The sequence below is a fragment of the Phaethon lepturus genome, unplaced genomic scaffold (assembly GCF_000687285.1).
Source record: "Phaethon lepturus isolate BGI_N335 unplaced genomic scaffold, ASM68728v1 scaffold35104, whole genome shotgun sequence".
NCBI lineage: Eukaryota > Metazoa > Chordata > Aves > Phaethontiformes > Phaethontidae > Phaethon > Phaethon lepturus.
Genome location: NW_010536180.1, coordinates 32,710 through 57,421, shown reverse-complemented (window position 1 = coordinate 57,421; position 24,712 = coordinate 32,710). Strand labels below are relative to the sequence as shown.

The window sequence follows — 24,712 nt, the reverse complement described above, 5'->3', positions numbered from 1 at the left end:
AGCAAGAATTTATGCTGACAGCCAGGAGCTCCTCACTTGAAAAACAGAGAAAGGGAAGGAAATTGGTGTTTGTACCCTGTGTGGACAGCATAGCTGTGCTGTTGATGCATGGTGGCACATTCAATCCTACGATGTACCAGATGAGTTATTTCCAGTGGAGATTGGAAAGACTGTATAAAGAGTGGTGAGATCTGATCTGGAATGTTATATGTAGCTCTTGCATCTTATGCCTGAAAAGGTTAATTTTAAATTGGCAAAAAACGAAGTAGAAGATGGTCAGAGAAATGCGTAGCTTATTTGGAGAAGTGACTTAAAGAGATTGTCCTCTTCAACTCGGCAAAGCAAAATCTGAATTTGATTTCTCTTTACAAGTGCTGGAGAAAGCACGAAAGCATGGGAGCTAATGGCTGTTCAAACTTAGGGACAAAACTGGATCAAGAACAAATTAATATAAACCACTCATGGCTGTATTAGGCCAGAAATCAGACTATGAGGTGGCCAACAGACAAGAGGATTGTGGTTCTGAAGAAACAGTAAGGACTAAGGCTGCTGAGTAAATACTTTGAAAATGGAGGTTTAAAATATTAAAGTTGTGTTTGTATAATGAAGTGTATGGCTATGCAGGGATACCTGTTAAAATCGGGATCGTTATGGACCCCACTGGTGAACAGGCCACTGGGCCTGGAGGGGGAGAGTCTTGAACTGTTCTGTAGCGGCTGCGAGCTGTCTTGCATGTACAGCAAGCCGGTTTAAATGTTCATTCTTCTTTAATGAAAGAAAATTCTCCTTGGGTAGAATGGATAGATGTCTTGCCCGGTAGGTAAAGGGTTAATGTTAGGTTGGCACAGAGCATGGCAAAATCAAGCAGCCTCCATATTCAGGCGCAGCTGCTAGGTCTTTTTTTTCTTCGGTTGTTTTCATTTAGTTTTCACCTGTAGAGGACTTCACTGAAATACGGTTTTTAATATCGTCCTGAACTTGCACAACAACTGGTTTATTGCCCCCACCAGAGAAGTTTGTTCATGGCGTATGACCCTGTCAGTGACACGATTGTAATTGTGGCACTGGAAACCATATTTGTATTTTTTATGTAACCTTGTGTCCATAGTTGCAACAGAATACGTTTTCTTTGACCTATTAAATATTTTTTGTATGCCACCTGAACTCTGAGTCACTTCAGATTATTTCCCTGGAGAGTGGGAAAAGAGTTCCAACTAAAATTTAGTTATTGTTCTTCTCAAATTAAATTGGGTGAAGCGAATAAGCTTGAAGTTGACCAGATCAATAGGTCTGTTACTTTGGACCAATGTCTGTAATCAAGCAGAGTGCTTTCAATACATTTTTCTCAAGCTTGCTGGAGGTTTAATTTAATTAGGTATTTACTGTGCTCAGTTAACAGATTGGGCTGCTTTCTAGAACAGTAGCTAAGAAACAACAAACATATGGAGTTAGTTTCTCACGGGTCATTAGTAAATGAGGTAATCACTTATTTCTGTAGGGTGCCTGCAGTGTAGCAGCTAATGTCATAACACAGAGGTTTATTTTACCTCTGTATGATATTGCCGTCTTAAGAATAAAATCTGTTTAGGTCTGGGCCAGTCAGTGCCCTATTTACTGCTCAGTGAATATAGCTGACCATAATCCTGAATCCAGCAATAACAGGTAAGATGCTGGGAAACTTCTGTTCCAGTTCATGGGATTATTATTACATGAGAATAAGGTTGTAATCAGGTCAGCACTATTTACAACTGCTATATGTAGTAGCAGGCTTAAATAGTAGTAAAAAAAGTAGTATTCGTGTTCTTGCACAAAATCTCCTGTATCCACCAGGGGAGTCAGATGAGCAGCACTGATACAGCATGTAAACTCCCATCGTGACGTCAGAGTGAAAGTTGTGCCTTTTTTAATTACTGCCCATACAAGTTGCCAGATGAGTAGTGCCTCAGCACGGTCCCACGCGGCCCGTTGGCATAAGAAGCGGTGGGTGTGGGCGGTGTGCAGGCTTCCCTGAGGCTGTTCTGAAGAACTAAGACGAAAGTGAAAAGGCAGTTCCAGCTCTGGAGGTCTGTTAAGTCTGTTCTCTGCATAAGCCATACGTCAAGTCGTTCAGTTAATCAAATGCTTTTAGTTGTGAGGATTGTTCTGTATCTGCTCTAAACTCGGCTGAGTTCAGCAGACTGACCAGAACAAAACCAGGCTTAGTATTTTAGCTATCATTGACTGAAGACCTTCATGAAAACATAACCTGCAGAGGAGCAGAGAAGTGCCATTTCAGTGCGTGAAACAGCTGCCCAGATTGCCCCCACTCCAAGAAACTTTACTTTAGTACGCGGGCTCTCTCAAAATACCTTGTTCTTGCAAGGAGTTGAAACCTACCCAGACCACAGCAGGAGTCAGATCCTTGGCCTCGCAGGCATTCTTGAGCCCACACTGTTCTCAGATGACACAAAGCTGGCACGAGCTGCTCGACTGTCCTTGTTCTGGCATCATTTCTGTTGGGATCAGGAGGTGTTGTTCCAGATTGCTAGAGAACACTGGTATGTTATGGGCCTTCAGAGATTATTATCAGCTTGCACAGCTTAAAGTGATCCTCGAATTGTTCTGTCTCTCTCTGTGTCTCTTGGTGTGCACCAGAAACCTGAGGTAGCAGCCAAAAGCTATTTCCATTCTCCACCTCCTTCAGTTGCATGGTATTTGCTTATGCAGCAGTATCTGCTTAGCTGTTAACGAACTAGAGCTTTGTGTCCGTTTCCAAGCTTGTATGCAAATGCTCAGTGATTAATCTGAAATTAAATGAGAAAAAGCCTGAGATAGGCTTACTGCCCTCGCTTGCGTTTGTTTCCGCTATGTGCTAGCCTGGATCAGAACGCTTCAGTCGTGCTCGGGGCTGTGAGGGAACCACCCTTCAGCTCTCATGTCGCGTCCTGCCGTGCCCATGGGTTTTGTTGCTTTGCGTCCTTTATAGAGGTGCAGCACCCAGATCTTTCTGCATGGAGCACTGCACGAGGGACTTTTGGCTGAAAGGTGTCAAAAGCAGAGGAGCACTTGCTTGGTAGTATGTTTGTATCAGCCAGTGCACTGTCCTGCTACTTCAAAAAGCCGTACCTATAAGCCCTAGCAGCATCCCTCTTCTCCTGCAGCTTGCTGTGTCCGTGTGTTGCTCCCTTTCGCCATTCCTCAAAATAATTGTTCAGAATGCAGATTCATTTTCAGATCTGCCAGAGGAGTAGTGCTGCTAGTGACCGTTAAGTTCTTACATACTCCTTGAAACTAGACATCTTTGCAGAGGAGAGAGATTCTGTAAATGCCTCCCTTGAACTGATGAGTGCAGGTCTAAGCTCATTCGACTCCAGAGAATTCATTGAGGAGATGGCCCTTATAAATACCAGGAAAGACTTCTTTACCATACCCAGTCAACCACAACAGACAACCTGGAGGACATCAGACCTTGTTAGCTCTGGTGCTCACAGTTTAAGAGGGGCTGAAAATTATCTGACTGAAAATAATCACCACTAGGCCTGATGGAAGGGGTTAGGAGTGCTTAGGCTGGGAAGGGCCATCACCACTCAGCAGCTTGAATTGTCACACATTGGTGACAAATCTCGTTTTCCATCTTCCCCTCCACAGATCTGCAGTATACATGAGTAAATTAGAAAATGGGAGAGGTGTATTCACTTCCTGTGGTTTGTTGTACTTCATCTTCCTCCTCTGTATAACAGGGGGAAAAAATTGAAGCGGTATTAAAATGCTGGGGAAAAAATGTTACTACTTGAAGGGTTCAAAGATACTGCATGATGAAACAGGTCACAAATAGAGTAGAAAGAAAATAATCACAGGCATGCCCTTTACTTGAAACTGGTTTAGGAACAAAAGCAGCAGGTGTCCTTTGAATGTGGAACTCAGTGACAAAAACCAGGCAGTTTGTAGCTGTGTTTTTTTATTTAGGATGTCTTAACAAATCATCTAGTTGTGAGTATGCACGTGTAAAATACAAAGAGTAAAAACATGTTTCTTAGATTCATGATTATAGATAGTGAGTATATTCCACTAAAGTATTTTTCTATAACCCACTGTGCATTTCTGCAAACATGTTCATGATGCTTCTTAACCATTGAAGAAGTCTTTCATAAATCTATCTTCACTGTATTGTGTCAGCTCCTTCTCTCTTCTACCCTGGCTGTCGTCTTATTTAGTTCCTAAGGTACACATCAGAAATTATGCTTTATTTTTCCCTATTTCCTATTCCAATTCTCAGCACTCAAAGGGAAAAATTAGCAATGCAGCTAAACAATTGCTCCATATTGCTAAACGTAAAATATTAATAAATAACATTTCCAGTTATGCAAGATTATATTAATAACTTGAGAGCCTCTGTTTGCACCTGACTTATCTTGGTATCTAGGCTATTGCTCTGAAGTCTAATGGCTCTGTTGCCTTGTGTCTCACTTAATGTCCCTGCTCCTGCCCTTTCCAAGGTTCCAGCACTTCTTTACTTTGTAAATTCTTTGGCCTTCCTCCAGCTGTTTAGAAGATCTTTGCTCTTTCTTTTTTGTAACTGTGGATTTCACAGATGTTTCCCTGGATTTCTCCTTTTTCCCTCTCTTCTAGCCTCCTTTTTTTTTTTTTCCTGATCATATAATTAGATCTGCCTGTTGGCCACTTTCCATCTCAATTTAGAATTTTAGGGCTTTATGGCAATTTTTAGATCCTTTGGATGTTTCCGACTTTAATATGATGCAAGGCCTGAAGGAATTTTTCTTTAAATCCTTCCTTGTTATTCCTCTCAAACTTACAAATACACACTTTCCCGTATTTCAGTGGAACTTACTTGGTTTTGTTTCTTGTCTTCACCCATTAGATTTTGACAGTTTTGTCATCCATTTCCTGTAAGATCTGCCCTTCCTCTCTCTCTCATTTTTCAATATTTATTGTGTTTCATGAGCAGTACGGCAGTTACCTTCATTCTACTAATAAACGTAACCTTCAGAATAATTTATACTACATTAATAGCAACACTTAAGACTGGCAGAAGTACTGAGCAGCGGTGGTCAGACAATTTTTAATCATATTTTTAAACTAGTTTTTTCATAACTCATGCATTCACCAATCCAGAGAAGAAACTGGCTTTTCTGAATTTTTTCGGTTTGTTTTGGGTTTTTTTTGTTTTTGTTATTCCTGTTTTTTGGTCTTCCTTTATTTTACCTGTAGAATTACTACTAGTGTGGAAAAGTACTTTCTGAGGAGATGGTCCATACTGCTCTATTTACGGTGGAGGTTTGGGTGACCAGAAATAGTTACCTAAGCCGCCCCTGGGCAGTCTGGTGGGTGGGCAACCCAGTCATGAGATCCTGGCTTGGTGAATGTGCGAATTGTGAGATCGGTGATTTTACAGGTCAGACAAACTTGCCCTGTTATCCTACTCAGAATTACCATCCAGTACTCAGCGTTGCTAAAGTTAGTGCAGTTATTTATAGCAATTAATTCAACATGTAATTTCTCAAGTGAGGGCCTGAATCAGTAAATGCGTCAAGAAGCATGAATAAGCAGACAGTTTAAGTTGTGGTTGCTCCTATGATTCAGTGTTAAAGCAGTGGCTTGCATAGGTTGGTAACTGTGCTGTGCTCTGAGTTTGCTTTTATAAATGCTTTCCTGAGCAAAGCTTTGCCTGGCTACAGTCTGAGCTGTGTTCATTTTTCTTTCTGTTGCTAACGTAGTTTTACAGATCCTTAAGAATAATTAGCTTTGTAATCATGGCCAATAGTCACTGCTCAGTACTAAAACATAGACTAAAGGAAACCTATCTGCATTAAAGTTTTATATAATACTGTCCTTACATAAGGTGGTTTTAAACTTTCGAGTCAATGAATGCTTGGCATTTTAAGCAACTTTTAACTCCCTGTTTCCTGGTTACCCTTAAATTTAGAATGTTAGTTTGACCTGAAATGTTCTAGGACTAGCTTCTGGGCATAGGTGAATGTTTTAGCCATTTTTAGTCAGACATTGAGGCAGGGATTTGATTTTTATGATAAGCACATCCCTAGTGGTTTTCCCATTTGTTTGCTTTTAAACAATGATGTAACTTAAGCACTTGGGGAATTACGGGGAAATAGTAATAAGTGTGATTTTGATTTAATGAAGTTTTGGGGTTGTGGGTTTTTTTCAGTGTTAATGTCACAGTACAAATTCTATCTGCACTGTCATTCCACATCTGCAAGCAGAAACAAGAATACATGGTTTATTTCGGTTTTATGCATATCAGCAGGCTGAAATGATTAGTTTGCATCAGTAGAGCACTTCTGTCCTTAAGGTTTGTATTAGTGCAGCTGTACCCATGTTGAAATTATATATGTCTGTATGAACAAAGGAGGCCTCAGCTGCAAATATGTAGAAGATACATGCTATGAATGTGCACTTTACACACTCTGCTCAGCTAATTTAATGATGTAATTACAGTTAAGATGTATAATTCCAGGGCAAGGACCCATATCCATTTTTCAGCAAGTTACTTTAAACATTGGGGATTTGATTTGAGGTTTTGTGTACTTCATCTTTTTTTTTGACAGAGAGACCAATGGAGTTGTTTGGATTCATTTTGTTTAAGGTGTAACACTCCTCCACCACTGAACAGGGAAGTTATGAGTGCAGTTAGCCTTTATGTGCTCTTATTGTTGCCACTCACAGCTTTTTATTAGTAACATGCAGTTGTTCTGCGGCTCTCATGTAAATTACATGTGTGTTTTTTTCTTTTTTGTAATTTGCACATACCTAAAAATTCTGTTATTTTGACAGTAAGTCCTTGGGCAACCTGACCGTCAGTTTGCGTACAACTGAGGGAGAGGCAGGAGTACTCCTCTTCAGGGAAGTAGAAGCAAACTCTAGGGGATCGTAGGAGGCATAAGACACTGCTTTGGTGGCTGGAGAGATTTCCAGCTTGAACTCTTTCCTCAGTGCAGTAGGTTGAAAGGATCTGTATTGTAGCGCAGAGAACATGTTGACTGCTACTTCTTCACGCAGAGATTGCTAAAGCACTGACCGTGCACTTGGTGAGCCTATAGCTGAAGAAAACCTAATCTTTAATGCAGCTTCAGATACTTTTTGGCTAAGGGAATTCAAGTTGCTTAATCAGGTCTTTTTGTAAGTGTATTGCATTTAGTGTAAAATGCCACCTTGTTTTAGAGAACAGCAATCAGAGTTGCATTTCATGCTACAGGGGAATATCAAATGGACTGAACTTTTATTTCACTGGACTTTTGGTAAATGTTCACCAGTTCTGTTTTGCAGATGGGCTGTTCCAACAAAATCAGCATAGTAACTTGCATATTAAAGTAAACACTGTATATTCAGGGAAATTTCCTCTTCAGATGATTTCCTCCCCCTTCTCTCATCTCACACTCTTTGTTTGAGATTGCATGGGAAAAGCAAGCTCTCTCACTTTACCTTGTGGCATAATTGTTGTGTTAAGCAGACCATTTATTCTTTCTCTGTTAAGAATTATTCCAAGGTAAACACTAGAATCTTTAGCTCAGATATACTTTGGCTCCTGCAGGCTTTTTTTTTCCTTACTGTTTTTTTCCTTACTGATTTATTACTTACAATAACTTTTGATGTCAGTTCTACAAGTATCTGGTGTGTTATGAGGACCACGCAGTGTTTGCAGTGTATGTTCACAGACAGCATCTGCAGACTGTTGGTTGGGTACTTTCCGGGTATTTTCTTGTCTGTATATTAGTCGCTATATGGTAGCTTTAACTGTAGTTTTGATAGCACAATTAATGTTTGAATTTCTTTGACCTTTAAATATGACAAAGTCATCTTGTAATATATTTTTGTCAAGAGTTTTTTCAACACTGGAGCTTCCCATTAACAGCAGGATCATAATTTGATTTGTTTAGGCATCATGATCTTAGGCTGGAGTATTAGTTTCACCCCAGAGGGAATAATTTCTATCCATATAGTACAGCTGCACTGAAGGGGTTATATAAAACAAGCTGAAACTTTGAGTCATTACTCTACAGTATCACACTTGCATATTTCCACCTTGCAAATAGTTCAAAAAACTGACAACAGTGGAATTTTAGATCAACCTCTATTCATCTGCTCCCCACATGAAAACTTCATGGCCACCACAGGACAAAATACAACTTCTGTGCTCAAACCAGAAGCAATTAGGCTTGGCTAGACAATGAGAAGAATCTCCAAACTATTTAAACCATAAAAGTGGAAAAAAACAATGTTATGTTTTATTGTAGGTGCGGGAACTGCAAACACGTTTGCAAAGTGTGCAGGCAACAGGCCCGTCCAGCCCAAGTCGTCTCGCTTCTGCCAATCGACCCATCAACCCCAGCACGGGAGAGCTGAGCACAAGCAGCAGTAGCAATGACATTCCCATAGCCAAGGTGAGCTATTGTGTGTTGCAGTAACGCTTCTCATTATCTGAGAAGAAGCAGGTTCGATTTTAAACAGCTGCTGTGGCAAGCATGTGATTAACTGGGAGATGTCTAGAATCCCCAGAGAGTTTTCTGGGGTCCTAATGAGTCCTATGAACTTGAGCTGCAGAACGGATTTAAGCGCTAATGATCGTAATCCTCTCAGTTACAACACAGGTGTCAATTTTGTAGTAGTTTTACTTCAGATTTGCAAGTGTAGCCAGCGAACAAATGCATTTTTTGTAATCTCTGTTGGAGTGTGGGTCCCTGTGTAACCTGTGCAGCATTCTGACTTACAGATTGCTGAAAGAGTGAAGTTATCAAAGACAAGATCAGAGTCTTCATCATCTGATAGACCTGTCTTAGGATCAGAAATCAGCAGCATAGGGGTAAGGACTAATAATTATGTGCATGCATGCTACCTTCTAAAGATGACCCATGTTCTATTAAAAGCAGCATTGTTTTCTTACTAACTTAATACATGAACTAATTGAAAATACTTTAAAAGTTATTTATAGAAAAAATATTTCAACAGAGAATATTTCACCCAGTATTAGGATCTCATTTTCTCATAATTGTTGGCAAGAAATCATTCTCTGAGTGACTTCAAGAGGATAATCTTGAAGTCAACTCCTCCAAAATATTATTCTTCAAGAAAAGACTGGTCAGTTGCATTTCACAACTTGACAGAGAACTGGGTTCTGCTTTCTAATGCCAATGTAAATCCATAGTGCTGTTGTTCGTGTGTATTAATACTTGTTTCACTGAAGAACTTCGCTCTGACCTTTTGCAAAGCTTTCAAGAAAGTAAATAAATTGCATATTAGACTTTTTAAATGTATGATGAAATACAGGCTTCACCCTCTGGTTAGTAGAATTTTAAATCAAAATAGCTTCTTAAAGTGGAAACTTTAAAATGTTCTGTTCAATGTAGAATTCATAGTAAATACTGAATAATGAATACCTTGAAGTGGGTGCATGTTAGCCAATTCAGTTGCCAATGCAGACTGCCTGTGGGAGGAATCCGGTGGTTATCTGTTCACAGTGATCTATTAACTGCCCTGTGCAGGTGTCCAGTACTGTGGCTGAGCATTTGGCACATTCCCTCCAAGACTGCTCAAATATCCAGGAAATCTTCCAGACTCTTTATTCACATGGATCTGCTATCTCTGAAAGTAAAATCCGAGAGTTTGAGGTGGAGACAGAGAGATTAAATAGGTAAGGTGGAAAGTTAGATATGCTCAAATGTGTTGTCTGCTATTAGCTTTGTTAAAGTTACTACTTTTTCATCCTTCTTGAACATTTCTTAGTTCAGTTCCAGCTCAACTGTGGCACCTGCAGATAAACATGGAATGTAGTTGATGACGAGAAGATTGAATTGTAGCCTAAGGATTCTTTCCATTAGTATGACAGTTTGGTCATGCATTATTACATCAGCATGGCACCTCTACCTGTGACGATTTGCACTGTCGAGTGTCCTTCTCTATGGCTGACCAAGCAGACATGGCATCTTTTTTCATAAGTTACATCACTGCTAGAAATAAGGATTCCCATAACTTATTCTCCATCATTCTGGGATTAGCTTGCTTTGTTTTGTCCTGAAGAAACAGAATTATGGCATTAACTGTATCAGTGAAGGTACTGATGTATGGTGATGTGACATATATACCCGTAAATAGACTTCTGTCTGCAGAAGACAGATTCCAGCTTTCTGGTTGCAGTTAAAATACTGCTGGTGTTATCCTTCAGTAGGCTCTATGAAAACCAATGCTTCATGTCCTCTTTGGCACGCAGAAACAAAACTGTGGATCGACAATGTGAGAATCATGTCTCAGCACATTTCCTTCCAAGTTCTCTCTTCCCCACAGCTATCTCAAATTTAGTCTAATCAGTACAATATCTCTTTTATTTGTAGCTCATGTTTTTGCAGTGCTGCAAAATGTGATCCCCTTTTTTTTTTCTTTTTTCTATGCACTGCACAATTATGCTTTGACAACATGTATCCTTATAGGAGGTGTCGCAGAAGATGTAGGAGGTGAAGCATCTGAGGGTTCTAGCAGCTAGGAAAGTCAGGACCTTATTCCGGTCGCTGTATAAATGGTATACTAGCCCTTCATCTTCTTGTGTTAACGTTAAGAAGTCAGTGGTTTTAGAGTTCTGGATGTCACTGATTTTTTCATGAGCTACTTGTCCAAATTTTGAAATCATTTGCCTGTCTTTTTTCGGTGCATGTCCAACTCTTAGGATTAGATGAGTACATTGGTGTGTAGTGCAGTTATCAGCAGTTTACAGAATAAACAGTAATACTGATATACTGAAGCCTCATCTTCAACTCAATGAGAAGTTAACCTCATTGAGAAGAATATTACAATTAAGTTCTGATACCAGCTTCTGTTCAACTGTTGCCAGAACTTTTGGAGATTTCATTGCCTCCTTGAAACTTCATTCATATTTTGCTGGTTACCTCTCTAATCACAACCAAAATATTACTTCAGGTGAAACAGTTGTTCTGGATGCTCCAAAGAAAGGGGGCATTTATGTAGCTGCATGATCCCTACAGACACCCACGTATTGCACTAATGAATATGCCACCTAAAACGAGAAGCATATGTGGCAGCAGGAAGTGAGGAATGGAGGCAGAAAAATTAAGCAAAAGGTTAATATGAAACTGTTCTGTGCAGTGCTGTGGCTACAAAATAAGGGTACAGTTTTCATTTGCTGCTGTTGCACAGGTTTATGATTACATTTTATGGGAAGGAGAGGAGAAGGAGAAGAGGCTGTCCTAAGAGAAATTACTATCCTCTTGGCTCTTGATATGGGACACTGAACTGACAGATTTTGCCATCTTCATTAAAACCTGTGTAGACCAAATGGTATTTGTTGTTTTAAATTATGATTGTTCTAGAGTTTTCAGGACAGTGTCTGCAAGCTAAGCTTGAAGGTTGCAAATTACTTCCTTTTCTACAGCCGTATTGAGCATTTGAAATCCCAGAATGACTTGTTGACAATAACACTGGAAGAGTGCAAGAGCAATGCCGAGAGGATGAGCATGCTTGTTGGGAAGTACGAGTCCAATGCCACAGCCCTCAGGCTTGCATTGCAGTACAGGTATGTACCTACACAGAGGGTGTCTCAGCCAGAAAAGGAGGGAGTGGGGAGACTTGATAGAAGTCTTTGAGAGTGAAATTATTGATATGCCATATTAACACTGTTTCTTCTTGTTTCCTTGCTGAAAAAATGCCTCTTTGGTTAGACTACTCGATAAACTATAGAACTGAAGTTATTGATAAAAGTGTATTTCAACCCAGCAGTAGTGAGCTTGATCTAGTAGAAATGTACAGATTTATCGTTTCATTTTCAAGTACTGAATTAACATTTGAATTAGGGGTTGTGTGTAGGCTCAGACTGTCTCTGCTGTATCTGGTCTTAAGATGCAGGTTCTCTGTATTAGACTGGCACCTTTCACAACACAATGAACTAGAGTAGTATTGTACTCCACATAATTCAGAGTGACTTTATATTACATCAGTTGGAATTGTGGATTAATTGCTTGGTATTGGGTTAAAAGTATCTAAACTTACTTTAAACTACATGTAAAAAGATGGTGTCTTTTACCTCCTTCAACTGCAACTAATTTGGAGCAGGAAGTTCTGATCTTAAGATGAATCATGTGCCTTTTAAAGAATGTATTCTGTTGCTATCAGCTTTGAGCAAATTACATGAAAATGTAAATTGCAAACAGGTATATTAATGTATGTATTTTCAAAAACATTAGAATGCAACAGGAATAAGTGGCTCTCACCTGTATTTAGAAGCCGTTGTGTTGTATAGTGTAGTTATATCGGACACTATAGAATACTGTATTTTGTATTGTAAGAAGGCCTGGAAAAAGTTTCCCAAAGGGATCATTTCAACCACCATTCGTATTGTTGACTGTTTCAAACATGCTCCTGGAGCTCACTTCACATCAGGTCATTCTCTTCTGTTTAAACTTGTTGCATTGCCCAAGGTCAACCTGGGACCATCATAAAGAAAGAGAGACTGTTGAATGCTTGTGGTTAGAAGCTATGTGTGTTATGTCGTTTAATATTGCTAGACAAGTAGTAGGGAATCATGCAGTTCATCAGTTGCCTCTTTTTTTTGTTGCTGTTACAGGTATTCTTCCCCTCTAAACTGCAGCTATATTTTGTGTGATCTTTGTTTTCTGTGTTTTTTTTTCTCTTTCAGTGAACAGTGCATAGAGGCATATGAGCTGCTGTTGGCATTGGCCGAAAGTGAGCAGAGTCTCATTCTTGGGCAGTTCAGAGCTGCAGGTCTTGGTTCTGTTGGTAAGATGTCAATGAATCACTTTATTTAAATAATTTTTTTTGCATGTCAGTTAGCATTAGAGTTAGTTGTAATGGTGAATCATCTCATGTACCATCACTGAAGAATGTGCTCCGGTCTTTTCCTGTTTTAACTAATTAAATAATTTTATACACCCAAAAAATTGGGGAAAAGAAGCAGAGAGTGGAATTCAATCATAAAATTCACCAGCAATTGAAATCAACCTATGTATACCATCACAAGGGGATGCCTATTCTGGCAGTGGCAAGGCTGCTTCAGGCACGCAACTGTGCAGAGTGGAATTATTAAACAGTACTCATGAGCGTATGTGGCTTAGGGCCATACTGAAGTACAGATTTTGTTTGAACCAGCAACATTGATCCCCCTAGAAGTTGTGTATAGTCTATGAAAAACTGGGATTAAGACAACACAGAGTTAGCATTGAGTAGTTACCAAAAAAAAAAAAGGCTCTAGTTTTTCATTCCACTTGTTACCATTGCTCTGAAATTTTAAAGCATTCTCTCTTACGTTTTAGTGTGTTGTTGGGGATATTAGCCTATATGTTCTGGGTTTTTCTCATTTTATGGATAGTTAATCTGGTGGCTAGGTGTTGTTGCTTTTTAATGTGCTGCTCGCTAAGTAGTGGAATGAGCCACTATGAATAGCTACAGTTCAGATGTGTTTGGAGCTTGACATTGCTGCTGGCTCCACTGTTCTGACAGAAAGAGGTTTTTAGACAATGAATATTAATCTGGGTTTTATAGTACCATTCCTTTTACTGATAGGAGAAGGTAGCTGTCATAATCTTGAAGTAGAAAGAGAGGAGACCTTCAGAGAGAGAAAAATGCTGTTCTGAGGTGTAGTAACTCCCTGGTTGAGACCGTATTATATCCCTGGCTTCGCAGGAGTCACTGAGATGTAAATGGAAAGCTTTCAGAGAGTGACCATCTGTCTTTAGAGCCACAGGACTGACATGGTCAGCCTCTTGTTGATGCCTAGATGTGCTCAGCCCACAGTCGCTGTGCTGCTAACCATGCCCCTTATTTTGTATCTCTCCCAGTGCTAGAAGCAGGCCCTTGTGTACCTGTCTTGGCCTGTGCAGTGTGTGCCGTACACTGAACATCAGAGTGGATGTCTGAGATTTTCATCCACCTTTCTTCCAGACTCTGGTCATTCCTTTCCACAATGTGCTAGGGAGCTTTCCCTGCTGGCAGAGAGCAGTAGCCAGCAAAAGTGATTTTAATCTTGGGTTTTCTATTCACATAAGTGGGAGAAAGAAAGCTTAGAAAGGAAGAAATACTTTGGGTTTCAGTAGGGTTTCATCTCACATGCACTTTCTGAAAGAGACTGTAGTTTAATTATTATATAGGTGTCTGTCTACAGCTCTTAATTATGGTATTATCAGTTACAGCCCTGTGATAGAAATAGTGCCAATTTCCCATTACATAACACAGCTTGGGGGAAGTTGTGTTTGGTTTAGGTACCTTTACTTCACCATGAAATTTGATTAAAATACCTAGATAAAATGGCAGATTTTTGGTTTGAAGATCAGTCAAGTTTTGTATCAACATCTGTGAGTGGAAAATTCACGGGAGTTGCTTCTGCATCACTTAGAGCTGAGCATAGCCAGCTGCTCTTAACAGAACATTCTCCATTTCTTCCCCATTAGTGTTTTTTCTAGTGCGTGCACTTCACTTAACAAGTGTGAAGTATGGGTGATTGATCTTTGACTCGAATAAGGGTGAAATAAAAATCTGACATAGAGCAAACTGGGGTTTTTTTATGCTCTCTGACATCTTTGTGTTGTATTAGGTAGAGTATGACCATGTTGTAGCTTTGTTCAGACTTCATGGTAGCCATTAATGTGTCTTACTTTAATGGCTGGACTCCAGCTGGTGTTAGGACTATAAGAATAATGACCAGTAGTGGTTTGTGTCCTGCCTCTGCTGAAGGGATCACTTACCAGCTGCACAGATGCTGCATAACCACTAGAAATAATAGCAAATTAATAAACACCGCTGCTGGTTTTCTTTTGGTTTAGTATGCATGACTGTAAACTCTGAAAGGCTGCTTCTAAGCAGTAAGGCAATTCTCCCAGCTGGAAAGGTAACCTGTAAGAAAGTGTTCTGGCAAACCATTAGACTTGAGATAAAGGTGCTTGTGAGAAAAAGCACTGGAAGTGGCTGCACTGTGAAACAGCACTGGACTGATTGGAGTAAGACTTGTAATTTAGGCTATGGTTTTTCCAGTGTATTATTAAATTGAGCATCCTAGTCTAATCCTAATGCACAATGCACACACTTACAAACAGACGAGCTAGCTAAGATAAAACATCACTTACAACATGTACCCAGAGAAACAAGTACCTGGAGCTTGTGGCTGAGAGGGATATGCATTCGGGGCAGTAGCCCAGTTACCGCTGATGCTCACACAGAAGTGAAGTTGCTGTGATGTTTTACATCACAGATTGGTAATTTATTGTCATTGTCTTGGTATAAACTGAGAGCATGTAGAAGCATCTCTACTCTTGCCTTCATTTGTATCACACTCCTCAAAGCTCTGAAAGAGATTGTTTGCTTGAAAACTAGGGGACCAGATAGGTGATGAGAACATCACCCAGATGCTTAAGAGAGCTCATGACTGCAGGAAGACAGCTGAGAATGCAGCAAAAGCCTTGCTGATGAAACTAGATGGGAGCTGCGGGGGAGCCTATGCAATCACTGGCTGTAGCGTGCAGCCCTGGGAAAGCCTGTCATCCAACAGCCACACAAGGTAACTGCAATTTATCTGCTCTTCTAATCCCCGAGTGTTTTATTTCAGACCAAAAGTTATGCTGTATTCTATTTGCTGAACTACCTCCCTCGCCTCAGCCCACTGGCTTCTTTGCTTTGATTTGTAAGTCACCATGCCTCAGTGGTCTAATTGTCTTTAGACTCTGAGCAACTCCAGCCAAGAAGGGTTTTGTACAAATTTGTTGCAAATGGGTGACTCTGAATTTTGATCTTCCTCATAAAGGGCAAAACCATTACATTTCTTTTACTTCAGTGACTTTCTTGCTGTTTTATTAGAACTCAAATCATGTACTTCTTATTTATATCTATTGAATGCAGACAGCGCAGACATATGGAGAACCAGAGATCAGAAGTATGCTTCCAGTGGCATTTTGGAGTGCTCAAGAATTGTTTTCTAAATGTTGCAAACCCAGCCATTTTGTTTTAAACCAGTTCCTCGCTCTTCTCATTCCTTTGCCCCCCTCCAAATTCTTCCTTCCCATGCTGTTCTTTCACACATGGAATGGCAAATGAACATCGTAACAGAGTGGATTCTTCCAGGCAAGGCTGGATATTGCAGTTTTTCTGAAGACCTCTAAAATAATGACACTTAAATGAGCTATTACTGCAGAAGTGTTCCAGTTCAAATACATCTGCTAGCAGCTTCATTTTGAGTTGTTGCCTGCCTGCAGTGTAATCGTACTCTTGTGCAGTGAATGTGTGTGCTTGTGTATGGATACAAATTTGACAAGCATCCTGGATAAATATAGATGAACATTTTTCTTTTTAGAAGTTATTTTGGTTTCTCAGATTCACTCTAAAACTTCATTTTAATTCATTTTTTGAGCCAGTTCTTTATTCAAATGCTGTCATTTTTTGACACTTTTAGAAGTTTATTTTAGTACTGTATCATTTCCTCTTCTTGCTGATGCTTCCTCCAAGGGATCTTATTTCCTGCCATGTGGCTACCATGGCACAGCTAAAAAGTGAGCAAAAAGGTAATCTGAGGGAACAGAGCCCAAATGTGAGGTAAATTTTAATTGTTTTATTCGGGGAAGTTTTATGGTGCACTTTCAGTCCAAGAAAGCAGTATGTCTATTCAGAAATTAATGTGGCGGCATCTGCGCGAGTAACACACTGATCACTCATTGTACCAAAAGTATTTACTGGCCTTGGAAAGAAGTTACACAAGTCTGTTCCAAACACTTGACTTGCCTCAGTCTACATGCACTGATGCCATATCTATACCTGCATGTGAACATGTTGTCAGTAGCCACATGTAGCAACACTTCAACCTAGGCTGAGCTTGTTTTCCATTCCATTGTTTGAAAGGGTCATTTTTGGTTGTTCGTAACAACTTCAGTGTTTTTCTTCCTTGTGAGATACCTGGTACACAGTCAAGGCATAATTTTTTTCTTGAAAACAATTTAGATAGTGTCCAGTATTGTTGGGGGTGGTGTTCCTGTTTTAGTGTTTGTTCTCCTAGCCTTTCACTGAAAGTGTTTGGTAGGAGTATAGTCTCTGTAGTCCTTGCTTTGTTGAACATCATTTTTGTTTACCGTGAACTTTTGGTGGTCAGCTTGGCAATGTGTGTATGTGTGCACGTAACGTGTTGCCCGAGTAGATAAAGTTTCAGCAGAGTGTGATTAAAATGGCATAGGATTTCAAATTTCATCAATATAAACTGTTTCATGAAATGTAAAAATGCAAATGTAAATGCTTCAGTGTGTAAGAGAGATGTTTTAGCTTGAGTCATTATCATTGTAGGGTAATATTTTTCCGGCATGGAGCAAGATACTGTACTGAGTAAGGTAACTGTTATTACCTGCTTTGGTACATGTGGAACGTGAGAGAGAGAAGCTTCTGTCACTCTCCCAAAGGGCACACAGCAAGTCAGGAATTTGTCATATGGACATCCTGATCCAATCATTACTTATACATTATTGGCCCTCTCCCCTCCCCTCACGCCCAATGTAATTTGTCTTTGTCTAAACATACATGTCAGTGAAAATGTTTCTGAAAATTCAGCTTGTCCATAAAATACAAATCTTCTCTTCTTTCCTTCTTCTGTGTTCAAGTGATACGTGATAGAGGTGTTTTCACATGTCTCATTCCTGTGAACCCTGTCTCAAAATAGACGCATCCCCTCTTCACTATGTGCCAGCCCATAGATGGAAAATCTGTGTTGGTTCAAAAGGCACACACATTTCTCTATTTATATAGGTAAATGTTCTCTCTCAGGTTTAAAAAATTGAAGATTTTGTCTTTAACTCTCTTCTCCCTGTCATTCTGGATCTTTTTTGTTTCTCTCCTGGACCCTACTGCTTTTTGGAGTTACTCTTCCTGTGTTGCCAGCTCTCTGAACCCGTTCATGCATGCTGCCTTGTCACTTGGCTCCCTGCTGCTCTAGACAGACGTCCCATTGCCGCAGACCTCCAGCCCTCTGTGATTCTTCGGTGTTGATGGTTTCCATTTCCTTTCCTTTTCCACTACAATAGTAATCCATGCAGAGATAGGAAAGCAGACTGCGGATTTCTAGCTCTTCCTGCAGGCTTAATGTTTTTTATTTGTCTTAAAGAACTTGACAGTCTATAAAACTGGGGAGTAGGACAAGCCCACATCACTAGCGAGTGCTGTCTGAACCACTATTTGGGAATGACTGCAACTGAAATGAAAACATTTTTACATTAGGTGGTTCAAACATACTCTGAATCTGCAAGACGGATCTTTTGCCGTAGCTGTTCTGGTGTTGCAGGCTTTTAATTGCAGATGTATGTTGCTACCTTTTCCCTTTGAAACCAGCTGAGTAAAGAGGTAGTGGGTTGATGAAAACTCTCCTTTGCTGAGACCTGTGACAAATGAGTAATCGTCCCTGTTGTTCGAAATCCTGTGGAATAGGGACTTATAATGGAATTGTTGACCCATCTTTAGCTTTGGCATTTCAAATGAGATTCTGAATGTCAAATCACTGAACACATTACTGAGAGAATAAATGCTTGTGAGCCACTAGTGACAAGTGGTTAAAGACTGTAAAAGGGAGCAACTGAAATGAAAAGAAATTAACGGCAATGAAAGAGCATCACAGAGGTTGTTACTGGTGAAGTGAATAAAAATAATAGCAAACGTCTTAACTCGTTTGGCTGGCAGCAGCACGATAATGTTGCCAATTCATTTTTTGAAAACAGAAATAGGTCTGTGGTGTAGTTGGAAGTTAGAATTATTTTAATGGACAGAAGCTAAATATAGAACATATATTGCCAATAATGTTTGACTGATTGCACCTTAAAAAGAAGGAAACAAAAGAGAAGGGCTCTGGTAATAATGACTGAAAACAGTGGATTTTATTCTCTGCAGTGCTGCTAAGCCCAACCTTACATCTGGATTTGTGTGGGAAAGATCTGGTCTCTTATATGCAAAGGGAACTTGTTTCAGTATTATGTGGTGTCACAGAATATCTGAACTCAGCCAAACGTAGAACTATATCTCTCATCAGAATCACCTCAGATTTTGGATAAGTAGCTGACAGACAAGATCATCTTGGCTGACGTGTGTAAATAAGTTATTTTGAAATATCCCAACAGATATCTTAATGTTATCTGTGTAACACTTCATTGCTGGACTGAACTAGTCTCAGAAGGAAGCAGGGTAGTTTCACCAAAGGTTCCGATTTTAGCCAAATATACTCGTTTGTCTTTTGGCTGGTTGGAGCATTTTTCAGTTTCTCAGGAAGTTACTGTCTTTTGGCACTGTGTTGTTTCAGCTCTTAAGCCACAATGTTCACCTAGAAGATGGTTGGCACGTACATACTGTGTATCAGATGCGTTCTTTGAAGTGTAAGGTTGTGTGCAGACATTCACACAAGATTTATGGATTCAGTTCTGACAGTGCTATTTTAGTTCGAGCAACTTTTGTATTATCTGCACCATTGCTGAGTTGCAGATTTATTTATTGACTTGATTTTTAACAGATGAACTGAAGCTTATACAGGGTTTTATGGGCAAAATTTTGTAGTGTACAGAAGTTACTCACACAGAGGCACTGTTGGAAGCTTCATTTATATCTATCCACAGCATTTTATACACGCACATGTGCATGCGAACACACACATGCGTGCCAGCAAATAAAACTGCATGTTATACTGTACCAACCTGCATATTTTCCACAGGCTGTATATGAAAATTAAATTAACTTGACATCATCCAGGCATGACATCATTGTAAAAGACTTGAGGGATGAAGTGAGTGGGAAGAACATTTCTCTTTGTTCTGAATACAACAGCAGCTAGAATGAGCAGATTGATGTTGTATTCCCTTCCGGTGTGATGAAATTGTGATCCTTTCCCTGTCCTTACCTACATGCTTGAGAAGTGAGAAACTGCACGTCTTTTGCAACAGTTCCATGTGTGTTTTGGATGGATGCATTATACCACATATGCATTCTGCCAGTCCGTTTTCCTTTGTCCTCATAGCTGTTAGAAGGGAGAGCAATATCTGAAATTCAGGATCATATGCTCACCAGCTGTGGGCCCTTAAATAGAGCAGCAATGGACTAGCGTTAATGGCTGTGGAGAGCTGTATGGTGGGGCTTTTGGGGGAACACACCCTGGCAGGGCTGTGCTGTGGGAGTTCAGAAACACTGCAGCATTGCTTCCGTCCCTCGTCACGCAGCCCCATCTTTACAACAGTCCAAAGTGGTCCTTGTACCCCAGCTTTCTGCAGCCCATACTGCTTCCAGTCTTCTGGGAGGGGGCTTGCTGCTAGACGTGGGGAGAGAGGGAAGGTTCTTGTCCCTTTGTGTGCTGGCTGAGACAGCTTCCTCACTAAGTTTCCCTCACCTTCTTAAAAAAAAAAAAAAAAAAAGAAGAAGAAGAAAAAAGAAGGGGAGGGGGGCGGGGGAAGAAGAAGAAGAGCAGCTTGCTAGCAGTTCACCAGAGGAGCCAATTCAGCTGCAAACAGACAGGCAGGCAGGCAGCCAGGACTGAAGTAAAAGCAGCCCGAGTATCGCTGGCAGCGACCCTGCCTGCCTTCCGCAGTTTGGACTGCTCTCCCTTAAAATATATATGTGCATAGCTGTGGGTCTTTGAGGGCCAAAATCTGTGAATATCCAGCGAGTACGAGGTCAACACAACGTAAGGATAGACTTTCAGCATTTTTGCTCAGGTTTCATTCCCAGCAGGATTCTTTCCTTCGCAAGCGAAAACTGAGATGAGCTCTTTGTCTCCCAAGATTTGAAGCCTGTGTAGGCTTTAAAAGCTGTCCTTCCTCCAACAACAGCTGTTTCACATTTAATCCAGAAAAGCTGTGCAATTGCTGTCTTTGGGTGCTGAGGAAACTTGCAGCATGACTTCAGTACAGAACTAAGTATTTCTCTCTTTGTCTATCCCCATGATTTTTATACCAATATCTACCTCAGAGAGGTGTCTTTAGACTCAGTAAAGCAAGATTTAGTAAGTGTTTCAAGATTCTCTGATGAAGAACTAAATATGAACAAAAATTTGTTTAAACGTGAAAGTGTTTCTGTGTAGTGTAGGTACTGGATGTTTTTAGCTTCACTGCAGATGGAAGTGGATGAAAACAAAAGCAAAGACCAGTTTACACTTGTGGTAAATATGGCACCTATTATCCCAAAGAAATGGAAAGAATAATGGGAAATTGACAGAGAACTGTAGTAAAGAACTGTAATGTGATACTTCATGAGAGGGAAGGATTTTGAGAAATCTTTGTAGACCTGCCAATTCTTCATCTCCTCCAAGGCTGTGCTTGGAATTTGTGGGAAGATTGGCAATTATTTGAGGCACTTAAAAATCAATGTACGTTCAGCTGAAGCAGAACCAAAAGAAAAGAGAAAAATCAAGCCTATCTTGATAGGCTTCCCATTTTTCACATGCATGATATATTTTAGGACATCATCCTGACTCTCACAGCATGTAGCGGGTGGGGCTTTTTTCTTCGTACAAAAATGTTGAACAGCAGTGCAATTTGATACAGAAAGTGATTTATTCCCCTGCTGATAACTGAGATCATCTAGCATTCCAGACAACCACAGTTAATGGATGACTTATCCCTCACCCGGCAGCTGATTACAGGACCTCAGGAGACAGCAGGCAGCTTTGAGTGAGGTTATAGAAACAACATGGCATTTTATTTTCCTTTTAGTGTTACTGCAACTGCCCTGGAATGCTACGGCTGTATCAGTCTTGGCCCCCCGCAGCACTGGCATGTGTGTAGGTGGGTAGACAGCACTGAGCCACCCTTGCTTTAAAACATTAGTTCTCCCTTTCTGTGATCCCTGTGTAAACATTTGTGGGATGGACTAATGGGCAGTCATTTGTTTGATGCCTGTAGATAGGAGACGTTCCACCAAGTCTGATGATTACTTTTTATTAAATATCCTGCTAACTTTATGGGTTGGTTTGAAACCCCTCCAGACCTGAAGGAATGTCAGTGTACTGAGGAATACACCTTAACATCAATTGAAAGTTGCTACATCCTGGCATCCGCCAGTGGAATTTTGCTCAGGTTGATTCCTACAAGTATCCACTAAAAATATTGGAGATGATAACTGGTGCTGCCATCAGCAGAGATAAACGAGCTCTGGGCTGATTCTTTTTTTCTTAGCAGATGCTTCTTCCTAAGGAAGATGAAGATTCAGTGGCTGGGCAGCAGAGAGAAGCTTGCCCTGCTAGGGTAGGGTATTGCTAAGAAATCTTAAGTAGCTTTTTTTTTTTTTTCTCTTTTTTTTAATTAAAAAAAAAGACTTGTTTCAGAAGACATCATTCCATTAAAAGTAATTCAGTTACATGTCACTAAATATCAGGCTTTGCAGCGAAGTTGTCACATGATTCAATTTGCTCATGCAGCTTAGAGAACTAATTTCTTTTCTGAATTTGTCACACCCCTCTGCATCTTCTGAACACTGCAAGGTCCAGTCCATGTTACCTGTGTCCTTTCTATGAACTTTTAAGTAAGACTCAGCTGTGTTGGTGAAGTATTGGGAGAGCGTTTGATGTAAAAATACAGATTTTGTTCCAAATGTTGGGGTTTTTTTAATATCGTTCTTTCTCTTTCCAGTACTACCAGCTCAACTGCAAGCAGTTGTGATACAGAATTCACCAAGGAGGATGAGCAGCGGCTGAAGGATTACATCCAGCAGTTGAAAAATGACAGGGCAGCAGTGAAGCTGACAATGCTGGAGCTGGAAAGCATCCACATTGATCCCCTTAGTTATGACGTTAAACCTCGCGGAGACAGCCAGAGGCTAGACCTGGAAAATGCGGTCTTGATGCAGGAACTTATGGCAATGAAGGTATTATATTTATATCCAAGAGGCTAACTGCGCTGATGACTATGCCCCTGTGCTACCAAAGGCGCTCAGTTGCACACGTGGGAGGCTTTGATAGTGATCACTGGGTAATAAAGAGTAACTCTGTTGAAACAAATAATCAGGGCTGAGAAGCCAGTAGTCAGAATGTGACAGAAGACAGTGTGTTAATAGTGACGAGCTATGTATGTGTTGAATTAGGTGAGGACTTCATCCGTGGCTCTAAACTTGGAATGTTCTCCTTGACAAACCAGATGTTCTCTCTCTCTCTGAGATACGGCAACTGAGTTGCTTGAGGGTGACCAAAAGCATGACACAGCACTTCCCAAGAGACAGTTCATTACTTTACTTATAAGCTTGCAAATGTGCATCTCGAATATTTGTGAACTGAAGCAGAACAAATACACCTCCTTTTAATATTGCCATGGGAGGAGGAATGATCTGTCAGAAGCCATCATCCCTAATGCTCTCCAGTGGTCAGTCACAAGTCCAGAGCTGTTCTAGGCACTGTGTTGCAATCTGTAGCTTGATTCAGAACCTGAGCAAGGAGTGCAGTGTGTAATGACTTGCAGTGACAGAGATTTTCAGCAAAAGCTCTGGTCCCTCAGGCCTGGCTTATACATCCAGTTCTAAAGATGTGATCTAGAAAAATTGACCTTTATTGACCGAGTATAGAGCTTATATAATTTTAAATCTGACTTCTGTATTGACTTTGAGAGAGGTGAACTAAAACATAGGAACATATTAAAGGCAATACAAGCACATGTCTGCATTTAGAAATTGTCTGGGTTTGGTTCAGTTTAAATAAGTTTGATTTCTGCATGTTAGCAAGTCCTATTTTAGCAAAGTAATGGCAGATATGTCAGATGATGATACCATGGAACAGCAAATCCTAACAGTTTTGTAAGCTTCTAAAGCTATGGATTTTTGTTCAGATGTGCTAATGCTGGTAGCTTAGTAATGATAATTATGTTCTTAGTGGTGCTGCCTTCCCATGATGACAAATACAGTTTTGCAGTAATGCACTCAATATTTGCAGTTCAGAAAAAAAGACTGCCTGCTACCAGTCAGAAGATTTAAAGTTATGTTAGTTGTTTGAATATATTGTGGCCAACAGCAATATTTTCTGCATAATCAAAGCATGCAAGTTGTACTGGAAGACATTTTTAGGTAATTAGATGTAGTCATCTAATTCAGGTATCACACTTCCTTCTCCTCTTTTGCATCCAGATCTTCCCAGAAATCTCTTGTGCACCATTCTTACCTCTATCTTTAAATTGATTGGTAAAGACAAACTGCAGAGTATCCCTTGTGAGTAGTGCCCTTGCCTGACCTGGCAGGACCACAAACAGTAGCATATCATAATTTCTGGCACAGTTTTGAGTGCTAGTAATCCGTTCATTTACTAAACAACCATCTAATGTTTTTTGACATCTCGTGTCCACTCATAACTTTTGGCTGGACCTAGCACATTGGGTTTTCACTGCAGGAATTGTCCCTAGAAGAAATCTTTCTTCTTGGTTGGCTTGTGTGCAGTGCATAGTGGAATAGACACACATTTTACATAATTCACCTTAAGTCCTTTCTGGTACAGAGAAACTGACAGTACTGTTATTCATTATAATTTGTTGCACTTTGCTGGAATTCACAACTGCAGGAAGTTCCTAGGTTTCTGAAAGGGATATGGTGAAAACTCAAGTTTGCCAAAACTTGGAATGGATTTGTTGGTAAGCGCTACAGAAACTGAAAACTTGTGACTTTTTCAGCGCATAAAGCGTTACAAAAGGCACAGCTACACTCTTTGGTCCCAAGACAATGTGCTACCTTATTAGCTTCCATGGTTGTTGCTCAGGTCGGCATTACACCTTGC

General features: G+C 40.2%; 1 protein-coding gene across 1 annotated transcript in view; it reads left to right on the top strand.

Annotated features, from left to right (window-relative positions):
• MCC (mutated in colorectal cancers) overlaps positions 1-24,712 on the top strand; it is a 69,144-nt gene that overhangs the window by 26,450 nt on the left and 17,982 nt on the right. Inside the window, exons 7-13 of the mRNA XM_010286095.1 lie at positions 8,250-8,396; positions 8,726-8,815; positions 9,495-9,643; positions 11,393-11,533; positions 12,653-12,753; positions 15,340-15,523; positions 22,593-22,827. Coding sequence (XP_010284397.1) covers positions 8,250-8,396; positions 8,726-8,815; positions 9,495-9,643; positions 11,393-11,533; positions 12,653-12,753; positions 15,340-15,523; positions 22,593-22,827 — 1,047 coding nt within the window. The remainder of the gene's footprint in view (positions 1-8,249; positions 8,397-8,725; positions 8,816-9,494; positions 9,644-11,392; positions 11,534-12,652; positions 12,754-15,339; positions 15,524-22,592; positions 22,828-24,712) is intronic.